This window comes from Schistocerca gregaria, chromosome 3 (assembly GCF_023897955.1).
Source record: "Schistocerca gregaria isolate iqSchGreg1 chromosome 3, iqSchGreg1.2, whole genome shotgun sequence".
In the NCBI taxonomy this organism is placed as follows: Eukaryota; Metazoa; Arthropoda; class Insecta; order Orthoptera; family Acrididae; genus Schistocerca; species Schistocerca gregaria.
The window spans coordinates 614,223,942-614,238,741 of record NC_064922.1 but is presented as its reverse complement, the minus strand read 5'-3'; the positions used below and the strand labels follow the sequence as shown (position 1 = coordinate 614,238,741).

Genomic DNA, 14,800 nt, shown 5'->3' with positions numbered 1-14,800 from the left:
TTCCATGAAAAATGCTCTACTTTTCTGCTCCAAAATATTCCTCTGAATTCAACAACAGCAATGGACATGTGTCAAACCATTCCATTATGTATCAAGTTCCAACAATGCAATTGAGGAAAGTAGATAGTTTATTTTTGATATAGAAAAGTGTTGCATCAGAGGACTCTGAACCTTGCACAAATACAGCAGAGTTAAGAGAACTTGTAAAGATGTCCAAGCCAAAACTCCCACTTCCAGCTTGACTAAATGAATGAAGTGCATAGAATTAGGCTTCCTGTATACCCTTTCTTTCATGCACTTTCAAATATGACTTATTTCAAATCAGCCCAAGTGAAAAGTAATGTAACATTGTTTCTCTGATAGCTGGGTACCAACAAAGCACCAATCGCAAGAGGCAAGTGGTAAGTGCATTCTGGCAGCAATGTTCCCCTCCAATCATTCTCCACAGAACTGCCAAAATTGCAAGTTTTTTTTTTAATCTCACAATAGTGTCTCTTTGAACTACGACTATGAGAAGGTGTACAGTTATTCACCTATTCCATTGATGTGTGTCATTTTCTCTCACAGAAGACTTGTGTGTGTATGGAATTAGCTCAGATGCACCCAAGGAAATAAAGTACAACTAAGAACAACCAAAACTGAATCCAAAAATGACTTAACAACAACAACAACAACAACAACACCAAATACTAAATATTACCACAGTGTTGTCTCTTACAGTTTCCATATGCACTTATTTGAACTTCTGAAACACTCTACTCAGCACTTCAAAAATGAGAATGGAAAGTACATGAAAAATATTAAGCTCAAAAAATGGGAACTCTGGGCTGGAATATTAACAGTGTATGGAAAAGAGATTGCAACTTGCTGTAAATATGACACATTGAGTTGCAGACAACTGTCACGCAGAACTGAAGCAGTAATGTGGTGGTGGTGGTGAGGAGATAGCAGTGTATGGGTCATGTGGGAGAGAAGAGCACTATGCAGGTACTAGACTTCCAAAAGGTGCAGAGTTGGGAGGCTGTGGGGGAGGGGAAACGGAGTGAGAATGGAGAGGAGCAGGAGAAGATGCAGGGGTGAATTGGGAGCACACAGAGTGTGGGATATGAGAACAGGAGGTGACAGCACAGAGGGGGTGGGAACTGTTGGGTGGAGCGTATGGGGGCAGTATGTTACCTTAGGTGGAAGCCGGACTAATTTCAGTAACATGTTCCCCACATCCTCCATCCAACAATTTCCACCCTCTCCTTCCTATCAACTCCTCGCTATTCTTGTCTCCCAACCTCTGCCAAAGCCCCTGTCCGTCTTTTCCAGCTTCTCTCTGTTTTCACTCTATTTCCCCTCCCCTCTGCACCCTCTCCCCACAGCCTCCCAATGCTGTACATTCTTCTCTCCCTCCACCCACACACTTCTATTGCTCCCCCTTCCCCTCCAAATTGCTGCTTCCACTCTACATGACAGTTTCATTCCAGTCCGAGCAACTGGAGATGGTAGCCATGGATGAGAGAAATGTGCTTTGCTTGTGTGTGTGTGTGTGTGTGTGTGTGTGTGTGTGTGTGTGTGTGTGTGTGTGTGTGTGTGTGTGTGTGTGTGTGTGTTTTCTATTTTTGATAAAGCCTGTGGCTGAAAGCTAATGCGTAAAGGTCTTCTAGTTGTGCCTGTGTGCAGGTTAACGTGTCATCTTTCGCTAAGTAGCAATCTATCTTTTCCTACATTGTAAATATTAAGCTCAAACATATCAAAAATTCATGCCCTCTGCCATAGGTCACAATTTCGTGGTGCCAGTTGGGTGTATCAGTAGATCAGTTTTCACTAGGCATGGCCTGCACCTCAATAGGTATGGGAAGGGGAGGCTGGTGAAGCTTATAGGTGACAGTGTAGTGGGTGGTAGTGGAATCACTCGTGGAAAAATTCCTGTAGTAGTTGGTGTCAGATGTGCACTTTTTTTTAGGCTGAAGTCAGCTGATAGGTATACCTGCGTAATGGAAGTACCTCTAACTAAGGGCTCACCTACAGATTATGTCATGTTTCCAAGTACAGAAGTAATTACCACATTTCATCAAAATATTAGATACATTAGAGATAAAGTTAGTGAAACGCTTATAGATGTTGACTCTGAAATCATTGGTATATCTGAGCACCACTTAAGTAATTTGATAGTTCAGAGGCTTCCATTGCCAGGATACAGATTAGCTGGATGTTTTTTCAAGGAGTTCCTTGCGGGGTGGGGAGTGGTTATGTAAAAAAAAAGTATTCCATTTGGGTCCATAGATTTATTACGACACACACTGAACAGATATTTAAATGTTGTGCAGGGGCAGTTGAATGTAGTGAAACTAAACTTCTAATTGTTGTTGTTTATAGGTTCCGTAACTCTGACTTCAGAGCATTTCTTCTCAAGCTAGAGAGGGTTCTTGATTCACTTTGTAGGAAGTATCAGAAATCAGTTGTGTGTGGTGACTTCAATATACAAATTTAGTGTATGATTGCTCAAGAAAAGGACGCTAGTAGACCTAAATTCATATGACCTGATGCACACTGTTTTTTCCAACTAGGACACGGGGGAACAGTAGCACAGTTATAGACAATATTTTTTACTCATTCTTCATTACTACATGGGCATTCTGTTAGTAAAAGACCATCATGCACAAATTTTAGCACTAAAAGGCTTTTGTGCTCAAACAAATGTCACATATAAATAAAAGCTATGTAGGAAATCTAAACCAACAGCAATAGTGAATTTTTTAAACCTCGTTACGGAACAAGAGTGGCAGGATGTTTATAGTACAGATAACAAAGATGATAAATATAATGCTTTCCCTAACACATTTCTCATGCTCTTTGAGAGTTGCTTTCCATTAGAATGCTCTAAATGGGGTACTAGCAGTAATAGGCAGCCCGGGTAGCTGATTAGCGGGATAAGGATGTCATGTTGAACAAGGTGGGAATTATATCAAAATGTTAGAAGTAGTCACAATCAAGCTACAGTAGCCCATTACAAACAGTATTGTAAGGTGTTTCAAAAAGTTATTAGGAAGGCAAAGAGTATGTGGTATGCAAATAGAATAGCAAATTCACAGGATAAAATTATAACCATATGGTCAATTCTGAAGGAAATGTCTGGTCAGCAGCATAAGATCGATGATATGAAGTCAGATTGTAGTAAAAATATTTCTGTTACTGATATATCACATAGATGTACACTATTTATCAATCATTTTCTGAGCATTGCTGGTGGATTAAATAAAAATTTAGTTTCTACAGGTAATCATATAGGTCTCTTGGCAAATGCCTTTCCGAGATTGATGTCTGAAATACTCCTCTGTGATACAGACAGAGGGAGATTGAGTCAACAATTAAATCACTGAAGGTTAAGGACTCTCATGGTTATGATGGAGTCCCTATCAGAGTATTAAAATACTGTGCTGCACGTGTTATCCCTATATTTAGCCATATCTGTAATTTTTCCTTTAGGAATGGTCAGTTTCCTGAACAGTTAAAGTACTCAGTAGGGATATTGTAGACAATTTTAGACCTATTTCAACACCATCAAAGTTTGCTAAAGTTATTGAAAAGGCTGCATCTTTAGAAGTCGTTTAACAACTGAAAATGCTATATTCACTTTTTCTCTGAGAGGTACTGGATGCGTTGAACAAAATGTTTCTAACACTAGGCATATTTTATTTAACTAAGGCGTTTGATAGTGTTGATCACAAAATATTGCTCCAGAAGTTGGACCAAAGGTCATTATTCACAGTGTTGAGAATGGCTGTGATATGAGGTCTGAGTTGGGTACAGTCAAATGAGGGGCGCCCCAGGGATCAGTGTTGGGGACACTCCTGTTCCTAATTCTAAAATATTGTGTACTTATTTTCATTTGCTTATGTCGTATGGTATTATATTTTGGGGTAACTCTTCCCATTCTAAAAGGATGATTTGGCTCAGAAAAGGTGGTTTGGGCAATAAGTGGTGCAAGTTCACGCCTGTTCACAAGTCTGTCGACCCCTGTTCACAAGTCTGGGTATTTTGACATTGGCCTCTCAATATGTATATATTCCTTACTGTCATTTCTTGTTAACAGTATCAGCTTATTCCCAAGAATAAGCAGCTTTCACTCTTAATACTACGCAGAAATCAAACCTGCATTTGAACCGGACTTCCTTAACTCTTGTGCAGAATGGTGTGCAGTATACTGCTGCATCCATTTTCAATAAGCTACCACTCAAATTCAAAAATCTTAGCAGTAATCCATGCACTTTCAAATGAAAACGGAAGAGTTTCCTCATGGGTCACTCCTATTCTGTCGAGGAGTTCCTTGAAAAAAATTAAGGATTGACTTTTTCAGGTTCATAAACATTTTATTTTTATCTGTTATTACTTTTGTGTTGTAATTTCACTTACTGACTCGTTTCATGACCTTTGAGATTTGTTCCTCAATTTGGTCTTACAGAACTTGATGTGTAAATAAATAAAGTTTTCCCTCTTCTGAATATTAAATGTATTGGTAAATTGTTTATTAAGTTATTTTATTTCTGTATCTCTATCACCATTACATGAAATCCAAAGACTAACATATGTTCCAATTCAATAGCATCAACAAACAAAACACTGCTGATGATACAAAAGACAGCAACAAACTGCTAATCACAGTTATACCTTATTTCTGGGCTGTGCGCACCAGCTCCAAGTAGTCTAATACAGTAATTTTCTAAATACTTCTTAAAAGTCTACGTATCAGCAGAGATAAAACCGTAAGTGTAGACACTATTCCTTAACAACAAAAAATATGGAGAAAACTGATATTACAGAAATCATTTACTGTTCAAATGTGAGATTACCTGAACACTTACAGAACATAGACATCCCATTTGCTGAATTTACATCCTATGTGCATTAATGCCTTAAATGCATCAAGAATCACAAACACAAAATAAAATAACTGTGGGAATCAACAGCCAATGTTAATGGAACAATTAGTGAGCAAGCTACTATAGTCAATCTTATTTCTTTTTAACAAAGTACACAGTAAATAAACTGATTTGCATAATAGTTTACTTTAACTGGAAATGACCTAGGAGCCTGAAATAAACCGGATAAATCTCATCAAAATAGTAAAAATCTACTTTTAACATTCCAAACAATAATGGATTGATTTTTCACATAAAAAGTGAAAAAGATGAGCTGGTTGCAAATTTATGCATAAGCAATACCACAATTACCAATACTTTTCTCCTTTTTCCTTAACATCTACATCAATACCCTGCAATTCACACTTAAATGCCTGGGTAAAGGGTTCTTCGATACACTTTCAGACTATTTCTCTACTGTCCCACACTCTACAAGATACAAGATCTGTACCCTTCCGGCTGAATAAGAACATGCGAAATTTGAACTCTATAGACTGAAGGGGGAAAGGATTGTGGGAACTGGATAAAGGTAACAAGCAACTGGCACAAGGGGAAGAGTTCAACTTTTTCGCCAACAGCTGAGCTTGCAGTATTGAATAAATTTAGTGTGATACCAGAAGTAGGTCACTGTTGCGTGCAGCAGACCTCTAGCAAGGAAACTCAGTGTAACTCGGTACCAACTGAGAGTAGGCAGAAGAGCCTTGCTGCTACATAGTAGCCATGGGAAGAATGTATGCCAGGTGGTACAGGACAGGAACAGGATCACAAGTATTGTGAAGCCATATGCTGCACATAGTCAGGGGACAGAAGACACAGGGAATTTGTGCAAATATTTTGGCACATAGATCAGGTTATTGTAGTAGGTGGAGTGGGGAACAGCTTAACTAAGGACGACTAGAATGAAATAAGAATGGCAACTATACGCACAAATATAAGGTGGTGGTGGTCCCACAGTGCCTTGAACAGCCCGCGTTAGCACCGCTATCAGCTGTGTTAACACCGAGTTGGACAAGCTGTTACTAACTGAAATTGAATCAAATAAGAATGCAGTACCTGTTGCTACAATCGGGAGATGAGGACACACTTGACACAGCTTAAACCTGACTAGGAGAGGGAAGGATACATTGGCTGAGCTTCTTGCAGAAAACATACCGGGGATGGTGGGGGCGGGACAGTCGTGCACCATCACCATCAAGACCCGTGTGGTTACCGGCGTCAGAGAAGTATCTTTTTCTAGGTTAGTGTCAGAATTCAGGCACTGTGATTTGAAAGAAGTCAAAATAACAAAACAGCCCTAAAAATGCTTAAGAATGCACAGAAAAGTAAGTTAGCTTATTTCATCTAAATATTAGATGACTGAGTAACAAGGTACAAGAGCTTTCTGTCTGTTTTAGAGTACAACTGAAAAGATAGACATCCTGTGCACATCTGAGCACCACATAACCACAGAGTTAGAACAGTTACATACAAAACATTACATTCTAGCATCTTACTCATGTAAGACTAATATACGAAAAGGAGTTGTTACTTATACTAAGTCAGAATGAAAGTTCAAAAACATTGAAACAAGTATATTTTCTAGTGATCAACACATAGAAGTGTGTGCTTATGAATTAATGCTAAAAAGTATCTCACTTTTAATTGTAATTGTATACAGACTCCTACTGGGAAACTTAACTGTTTATAAGGAATCTTGATTCCTTAGTATGCTGTCACACAAGAGCAAACAGTTAACACCTCTTTGGTGAGTGCAATATCAATTTTCTAAGGAATTCTGATAGGAAAGGTGACATGGAAATCTTTTTTGGATCCAGCAATTTGATCTCAGTAATTAACTTTACAAAACAAGTGGAGAAAGACAGTAGGATCCTAGTTGATAACCTTTTCTATGATAATGCTCAAAACAAGAAAATAACTAATTTCTCAATAACAAATGCTCTCTCTAATCATGATGCACAGCTACGATAAATAACAGTGCCTTACAGTGGGAAATCAGAATACTCAATGACTCGAGGACAAATGATTTCATGAATAGTATATGAGAGATTCCTACGATGAAATTCATAATGAACCAAATGCTAACATAAAAGTTAATCTATTCTATGATACATTCACATCATTAACTGAAAATAGCTTTCTGCATAAGCTAGTCAGAAGAGACATTAAACAGCAATGTAAAGCACCAGGAACCACTATGGAGCTTAAAGTATCTTGTGAAAGGAAAAGAGAAATGTAACTTCTGGCAAGAATAAGTAGACATTGTGCACTAGCTGTACACTAAAAAACAACTCAAAATTAGTAAGAAAAGTTATTAAAAACAAGAAACATGCACATAATGTCATATCGGTAATTCCAACAACAGACTTAATGCTATATGAAACAGTGAAACAAGAGAGGGGACATCCTGGCACAGAACAGGATAACATGATTATTGAAATGAATGGAGGGTCATGGGTAACAAATACATGTAATAACCATTTCTTAAATACATTACAAATATCAGGGAGAAACAATTCAAGACAAAAATCACAGCAGTATGTTGAGAAAGTAACCCGCATAAAATTCAATCATATGAATGCGCCAACTTCTCCTTCTGGGGGAAAAAAAATTACATTCTTTCAAAAATAAAACCTCATCCAGGTTTGGTGCTCTTTCCAATATAGTACTAAAGATTTATTCCCAGATAAAAAGCTCAGTCTTATCAAAAATGTGTAATGCATCACTATCTCAAGGCTTTTTTTTCCAGAGATTGAAATATTGCATTGGCAAACCACTATTCAAGAAAGATGATAGGAGAGATGTTGCACACAACTGACCTGTTTCACTGTTGGCATCATTTTTTTTTCAAAATGTTTGAAAAGGTAATGTGTTCTAGAATATTATCTCACCTGAGAATCACATTTAGGATTTCAGGAAAGTTGCTCTACAGAGACTGCCATTTACACGTTCAGTCACCAAATTTTTGAAGCATTACATAATAAAATAACACTGGTTAGTATTTTCTGTGACCTACCCACAGCATTTGATAATGTAAATCATAGTAGTCACCTGTATAAATTGAAGTTTTGTAAAATTGACAGTATAGTCAACCAGCGGATAAAGTCTTATTCAACAAAAAGAATGGAGAAATTTGTAGGCCCTACATCATAATTCAACCAATACAGACTGTGATTGTTATTCTGACTGTGTAAAAATCACTTACGGGGTTCCCAAGATTGGATGTCAGATCCACTATTGCTCCTCATATTTGTAAATAATATTCCGTCTAATATGCAACAAGCGGAATTAGTTAGTTTTGAAGATGACATTAATATTGGAATCAATCCAAGTACAGACACGGAAAAAGAAGAAATGGTGAACAATGACCTTTGACTGGTGGAAATTTCAAACTGGAATAAGCACATTTTGAAATTCCTAAAACAACTCTATTCAGCCACATTTGCACTTTGGATCACTGCAAATCTTAGGGAGTGGCAAATCTAAATCTAAATCTATAAGTTGACATATTTAAGTATTTCATATGGACTCATGTTTTGAGATAACTAATCTTTTAAGAAAATCTTCATAGTTCAAAAACATGCTGTAAGAATAATAAGTGGTGCTCACCCGTGGACATCTTGTAGACATGTGTTCAAGGAGTTGGGCAATCTGACTACTGCTTCACAGTGTATTTATTTCTCATTAAGTTTATTGTAAATAATCCAGTGCAGCTCAAAATGCACAATGATTTACATAATGACAACACCAGAAACACTTACACTCATTACTTCACATTAAGGCTGTCTTCAGCACAAAAAGAGGTGCACAATGCTGCAACTAAAATTTTTATCACTTATCCAGTGATATAAAATGACTGACAGACAGCAAAATAAAATTTGAAAACAAACTGAAAAAGTTCACATTTGGAGGAAAAGATTGGTTATTAAAATTTCACACTTCAAAATACCTTTGTTTTAATTACTGCCAACTCAACTAGCTTATCAAATACCTGACACTTTCTACCCTCTTTCACCATAAAGCAAAATGAGCTGCCCTTCTCTGGACTTTTTCCAATGTCCTCTGTCGACCCTATCTGGTAAGGATCCCATACTGCAAAGCAATATTCTAGTAAGAACAAACAAACGTAGTGTGGGCAGTCTCTTTAGCAGAGCTTTTGCATCTTCCACATGGTCTGTCAATGAAAAGCAATCTTTGGTTTGCCTTCAACACTACCTATGCAATCATTCAAATTTTAAGTCGTTTGTAGTAATTCCTGTATTTAGTTGACACGGTAGCCTTTAAACTCATGTCATTTATTGTGTAACCAAACTTCAATGGATTTATTTTGTGCTCTTGTGGAAGATCTTATCCTTAGAGACAAATGCAACTTTTAGAGCCATGCAGATATTTTGTCTAAATCATTTTGCAATTGGTTGCGATATTCTGATAACTTTACCAGATGGTAAATGACAGTATCACATGCGAAAAGTGTAACAGTGCTGCTCCAATTGTCTCCTAAATCATTTATATACATTAGGAACAGCAGAGGGCTTGTAAAACTTCCTTGTGGTGCAAAATACTTCTGCCAATTGATGCCAGTGAAATGAGTCTGTAATTCAGTGGATTACTCCTATTTTCTTTCTTGAGTATTGGTGTGACCTAAGCAACTTTCCTGCCTTTTGGAATGGATCTTTTGTTGAGTGAGCAGTTTAAACAATCTAAATATGGGGCTAGTGTATTGGCATACTCTGATAGCAATCCAATCGGTATGCTATCTAGCCTAGAACACTTGCCAATATGAAGTACTTTAACCAGCTTTGTTACACTGAGGATATCTGCTTCTAAGTTACTAAGTTGACAGTTGGGATTGTTGGGTTGTTTTTGAAGGAAGAGACCAGACAGCGAGTTCATAGATCTCATCAGATTAAGGAAGGACGGGGAAGGAAGTCGGCTGTGCCATTTCAAAGGAACCATCCCAGCATTTGCCTAGAGCGATTTAGGGAAATCGCGGGAAACCTAAATTAAGATGGCCGGACGTGGGACTGAACTGCCGTCCTGCCGAATGAGAGTCCAGTGTGCTAACAACTGTGCTGCCTTGCTCAGTCTGTTGGCAGTTGTTCTTGATTCAAATTTGACACAATTATGGAATAAAATATGGATAAGCAACTTATAAACACACACACACACACACACACACACACACACACACACACACACACACACACACACAGAGAGAGAGAGAGAGAGAGAGAGAGAGAGAGAGAGAGAGAGAGAGAGAGAGAGAGAGAGAGAGATTACAGGGTTATGGAAAAATATGCTGAAAGAGTGAATGCACTAGCAGGATGTATCAGGAGAGTGAAAGGGTAAATCTAGAGGTTGCGTATGGAGGAGGACTGAATAAGAAAAATCATTGGTAGAATACCAGTACCAACATAATATACATTCTCACCTTGCATACAAACTGACGTTGGCCAGTATGAGTGCGGCGATGGTGGGTCAGATGTGATGACTGCATGTATGTCTTTCCACAGAACTGACAAGCAAATGGCCGCTCGCCGGTATGTGTACGACCGTGATGTGCTAGGTGTGATGACTGTGCATAAGCCTTACCACAGTGGCCACACACAAATGGACGATGGGTATGCCTCGGAGGTGTTGTCTCAGTGCCACGACTGACAGTCTGTGGCGCAGATGGTGGAGAGCAGCCTGGCGGCCGAGGATCACCCACCCAAAGCCGTGCCAGCAGCCGCCCTGCACTTGCACCAGGTGATGGCAACATACGCTATAGCTACAAAATTTCTGCTAATGGCAGAACCATACATTCATGAAGGGATCCTTCCTAACTAGTCTGCAATATTCCACTAGCAAAGAGAGAGACTGCTATCACCCGATATCATTATGATACCAAGTATCACAAGCAGAGTGTTATTCTTTCTAAACGGTGTATGTGGGTTTCTCTTAGCTGTTTCTGTTCGAAGAAGATGGCAGACTTCGTCATGAGTTGGAGGACACTTTGACGTTCTAAAAAATATATACGATTCTTTCGACTGTGTGTCGAGCTGAGTGTGTGGGTACTCCACTGCACCCAACAGGTTAATATGAACTGTTCTGATCAAACTTTTATTTTGCATTAGGACTCAATTAGAAATGTCACTTATCCTCATACGTGTTACACAGGACGTGACACAGATGCCATGTAGATTTGATGGGCTTGCCCTTGTTTTCTAACTTGCTTTGCTCAAAATTCTTGCTTTGCTTCCCAGGCTTCAACAAACAGCACATGCATGTTCTCGAACAGGGACAGTCTTGCATTTCTGCAACATATCAAATCAAAATCTCAGTATAACCTAATTTATAAAGACTGGCTGTATATCACAAGACTAAAGCAATAACAAGCAGAATATGTTTACAGTATTGCAGGAGTATTAAGCAGCACATGCTTGAAGAAACAAGCTGTCTGGGAGGGGAAAAGGGGGGGGGGGCTGGTAATATACTGTAAGTGATGAAATTAGGTGAGCACAAAATACAAATATTATCTGATAAATTAACAAACATATATTTGAATTTCATGATATTAGCATACACTTATATTAAAAATGCCTTCATTACATATCTTTACTACATAATCCACTTGCACTGTCTGAAAGGCAGGTATTGCAATCACACATGCTCAGATACACTTTACCTTATAGTAATGTCACATCGGCCATTTTTAAAATTTTTTTGTTATTACCATGCACATATTTTTCAGTAGCTCTATATGGAAATGATTTACAGCACGAATCTCATCTTACAGACCAACCAACGAATACAGCAACATCAACTGCTGTGAATTTGGTACATAGTTAACTTAATTTTTCCTACTGATATGGTCTTTTTGATCATTATTATACTACAATGGATAGTGTTGACTCAATAAGTTGAGTCACTCAGATGAGTTTTGCTCTACATAAATATTGTGTGTCTTGAGGAATATCACACAGGCTGCTGAATATATGTGAAAAACGTTAACTGTTGGAAAAGTAGTTACTTCAACTATTTTTGCATTGTCTGATAGCATAGGAATTCAGAAATAGCAATAAGGTAAGTAGCATTGAAGCCTGCTTAAATTGTGTTTGACTGTGGCACACTAACAGGGAGTGATGATAATAGACCAGTCTCGGGTATTATTTTGGTGAGTATTATATACAAATGTCGTACATCAACTACAAAACACTGCAAAGTAGCCCAAAACCTAAGATTTCTACATACATAATGCACTGTTCGTTCGAAAACTTAGTTAAATTCTGTAAAATTGTATCACGTAGCGCACAATTCTCAGATAGTATTGTGGCACATTCTGTGTACAGTATCTTATATTAATTATAAAAAACGCAAACAGAAGCAGATAGGTATAACTGTAATCAAAGTTTTGAGCAAATTCATGCCATTTGGCTTGCTGCTGCTGCTTCTATGTTGCTGTATGGATGTTCTATGAAGTAACAGTATTCTTACGCGTTTCGATAAACTTCACATTACATCCCTACACGTGTCATCCTTTCACTCTTAACGTTACGTACCGCACCAACACACAAAAAACTTGAGTATAGATAAAAATTAAGAAAATACATAGGTCACGCGAAAATCCAGTTCTTTAACGGCGAGTGCTAGGGAAAGCGAACACATGAAACTTATATTCACAGTGTTATGCTGTATACTGTATATAAAAAAAAGTGCCACAGCAAGCATCGGCTTTCAAATTATCGATCACAAAAAATATCCTCTTGGTAATGGATGACAGCAACTTCTACCTACATATACATACATTCTAAACACCATATTAAAACTACGATAACCAGGAGAATTTGAGAAGGCGCATAATAAATTATGCACGCCTATGTAAATTAAGGGATTCTTAGCTACTCAAAAGAACAATTTTCATCGAGCCCTAAATTTCGCTTGTACTGCTGGCACTTGAATTATTGACTACACAGCACTGAGCACAGTAAAGATGCGATGCATCTATTTTGCAATTTTAACTGTCGCTACAATCAAAACTTTGTCTGTCAAACAGGGGCACAAACCTTAGATAATTCCTACCTTATATGCGATTCACATTTTCGTGAAGCAAAACCTACAGCTCACAACTTCTTATACCTAACAGGATAACGAAAATTATGCCATTCTGACACTACAATCATTAAACAATCATAAAGCTGTACACAAATTATACACTGCAAAGATCTTCCCCTTGCTTTTGCTTATAAACAAATGACTTTTTGCAGGCAGCCAACGTTTCATGGTGTAATGTGCCATCCGGCTGCGACCTTTGTTTTGTTATCTTCCTTTGAAGAAAATTACAGTCCAAAGTGAAGAATTACAATTTTTTGTAAACTTGTTAGTAAAATTTAAATGGACGCAGGAACATGTGATCAAATGCCACAATCGTCGTAGTAATCGTGCTCGTTTTTCAATAACTATCCCGTTTCTTGACATTTGTAATGTTGGCTACACATTGAACAAATGAAAGTGCAAAAAGAGGAATCCAGAGATCATTGGAGGAATCTGAATACATTTTTACTGATCATTAAGGGAACAAATACTACGAGACAAAATCTCATGTTTGAATAAGACACAATCGACGGCGTTCAGTTCGTATTTTCCACGTTCATCAACAAAGGAACCGAAAATTTTTGTATGTGTATACATTGGAAAAAAAAATATGGGCGTCGATTTGGGGAGGAGACCAAAGCCCGAGGTCATCGATCTCATTGGGTTAGGGAAGGAAGTCGGCCATGCCCTCTCAAAGGAACCACCCCCGCATGTGCCTGGAGCGATTTAGGGAAATCATGGGAAAAACCTATATCAGGATTGCTGGACGCGGGATTAAGCCGTCGTCCTCCCGAATGCGAACCCAGTGTGCTAATCACTGCGCCACATCGGTCGATTTGGGTCTGGTGGTGAGTCTTGCATGGATGGCCAAAACTGTTAAGGCGACCACTCGCGTAAAAGCATGAAATCTGTGTTCGAGTCCCGGTCCACTTTATATTTTCATTCCCTTATACAGCTGATGGTTGTATGTTTCGCAACTGCCTGTTCCTTCGGACATGCATATACCACAGGCACTGCAATATCGTATACTCTTACATCGAACCAGTGTTTCACACATATACTATTTTTTTTTATATCACAGTTGTCTCAGAAATAACAGTTTTAATATGAAAAGTTGTGTTCCAAACATCTGAGTGTCTATATTGACAGTGTAAGAAAAAATACAGACTATGAAATAATAAAGTCAATGTTGGCCGTGCTTCTAGTACTACTGCTACTGCCACTAATAGTGATACTAGTAATAATTATAATGACAATAATAACAATGATGATAGTGGCATATATGAAAAGAATTTCTAATGTATCGAGTTCTTTGGAAACGAAGTTTAGGAGACTGCACCAGCTATGAATACTGAGAAATAAAGGTTGGCTTATTCGTGAAATGAGGTAAATATTCGTTCAAATGGCTCTGAGCACTATGGGACTTAACTGCTGAGGTCATGAGTCTCCTAGAACTACTTAAACCTAACTAACCTAAGGACAACACACACATTCATGCCCGAAGCAGGATTCGAACCTGCGACCGTAGCGGTCACGCGGCTCCAGACTGTAGCGCTTAGAACCGCTCGGCCACTGCGGCCGGCTAAATATTCGTATTACAGGTTTGAGTTGCCATCTCTCAATTAGATTTTCAGTTCTAGTATTAATGTAACTTTGCTTGACTTTTATGGTGATTCTCTGTAGTGATTTTTGCAAAGCCTCAAGAGAATAACGGCTCTCATAATTAAAACATTGAATATATTATTTTGTAACTTACGGTCGCTGGGTAAGGAAACATACGATGTTTAAAAGATACAGGCTGCTCTAAAAGGACATACATTCTA

General features: G+C 38.2%; 1 protein-coding gene across 5 annotated transcripts in view; it reads right to left on the bottom strand.

Annotated features, from left to right (window-relative positions):
• The window catches only part of LOC126354394 (zinc finger protein 239-like), a 73,488-nt gene extending 60,095 nt beyond the window's left edge, over positions 1–13,393 (bottom strand). The window contains exons 1-2 of one of the 5 annotated variants that reach the window (XM_050004000.1): positions 12,966–13,393; positions 10,336–11,200 (exon numbers count right to left, since the gene is read on the bottom strand). In XM_050004000.1, coding sequence (XP_049859957.1) covers positions 10,336–10,665 — 330 coding nt within the window. In that variant the 5' untranslated portion in view covers positions 10,666–11,200; positions 12,966–13,393. The other 4 variants (XM_050004004.1, XM_050004001.1, XM_050004002.1 and 1 more) reach the window with 4 other exon arrangements.
• Positions 13,394–14,800: the final 1,407 nt, after the last annotated feature.